The 1,418-nt window shown below is 50.2% G+C and overlaps 1 protein-coding gene across 1 annotated transcript; it reads right to left on the reverse strand.

The window, feature by feature from the left end:
* Nucleotides 1-396: 396 nt before the first annotated feature.
* LOC113979224 (olfactory receptor 14J1-like) lies at nt 397-1,305 on the reverse strand (the record flags this gene model as incomplete). Its single annotated transcript, XM_027706686.1, has 1 exon — nt 397-1,305. A coding segment is annotated over exon 1 (909 nt), but the record flags the coding sequence as incomplete, so codon positions are not given.
* Between the last annotated feature and the right edge of the window lie 113 nt (nt 1,306-1,418).

The raw sequence follows: 1,418 nt of genomic DNA on the forward strand, positions 1-1,418 counted from the left end.
CAAGCCCTGCTGCTCCCTGGCAGTGCTGCTGGGCTGGGATTATTGTCTCCTTCCTGTTTTCAAATCCACCCTGTCCTGCAGTGTGCTGTCCTTTAGGAACATGTGAGAAGAAGGGTCTTGGACAAAGAAGGCACTGCAGGGTCCTTTATTGTGTTTAAGTACTCAGCAAGCACAATTCATCATTTATACAGTCCCTGTGTCAAAATCAAAAGGTGGACATAAAATTAAAAGACAGGTGCCCAAGAATATTTAATTACACAGGAAGTTATTACAAGGAGAACCAAATGACCTTCACGAAAAACCTGAGCAGGAAGGCTGGGCCATTAGTGAGTCCCATTCTGAATGCTATGAACCAGAAAACTGGCACTTAATTGCTCCTGAAAAGCATCCAGTCATCATTTTTCTCAGGGCATCCTTGAGCTCCTGGTTCCTCAGGCTGTAGATGAAGGGGTTCAGTGCTGGAGGCACCACTGAATACAGAACTGACACAATCAGATTCAGGGATGGTGAGAAGATGGAGTGGGGCTTCAGGTAGGAAAACACATCAGTGCTGACAAAGAGGGAGACCACAGCCAGGTGAGGGAGGCACATGGAAAAGGCTTTGTGCCGTCCCTGCTCAGAGGGGATCCTCAGCACAGCCCTGAAGATCTGCACATAGGAGAAAACAATGAAAACAAAACAACCAAACACGAAACAGGCACTAAGCACAAGAAGACCAATTTCCCTGCGGTAGCCTGAGTGTGAGCAGGACAGCTTGAGGATGTGTGGGATTTCACAGAAGAATTGGCCCAGGGCATTGCCCTGGCACAGGGGCAGGGAAAATGTACTGACTGTGTGCAGCAGAGAATAGAGAAAGCCAGTGGCCCAGGCAGCTGCTGCCATGTGGGCACAAGCTCTGCTGCCCAGGAGGGTCCCGTAGTGCAGGGGTTTGCAGATGGCAACGTAGCGGTCGTAGCACATGATGGTGAGGAAGGAAAACTCTGCTGACATAAAGAAGACAAAGAAAAAGAGCTGTGCAGCACATCCCGTGTAGGAGATGGTTGTGGTGTTATGGAGGGAATTGTGCATGGCTTTGGGGACAGTGGTGCAGATGCAGCCCAGGTCTGTGAGGGAGAGATTGAGCAGGAAGAAGCCCATGGGGGTGTGCAGGTGGTGGTGGCAGGCTACGGCGCTGAGGATGAGGCCGTTGGCCAGGAGGGCAGCCAGAGAGATGCCCAGGAAGAGCCAGAAGTGCAGGAGCTGCAGCTCCCGCCTGTCTGTGAATGCCAGGAGGAGGAACTGGGCCATGGAGCTGCTGTTGCACATTTGTTGTTTCTTAGCATAGGGCCTGTTCAGAAAAGGAAAAGACAGGGAACATTTAAGACAGACCTTTGTGAAAAAGCAACTTCATTTCTAAAAGAAATCAATGTGTCAAATGT

This window comes from Neopelma chrysocephalum, unplaced genomic scaffold (assembly GCF_003984885.1).
Source record: "Neopelma chrysocephalum unplaced genomic scaffold, ASM398488v2 Primary Assembly neopelma1_62404, whole genome shotgun sequence".
Taxonomy (NCBI): domain Eukaryota; kingdom Metazoa; phylum Chordata; class Aves; order Passeriformes; family Pipridae; genus Neopelma; species Neopelma chrysocephalum.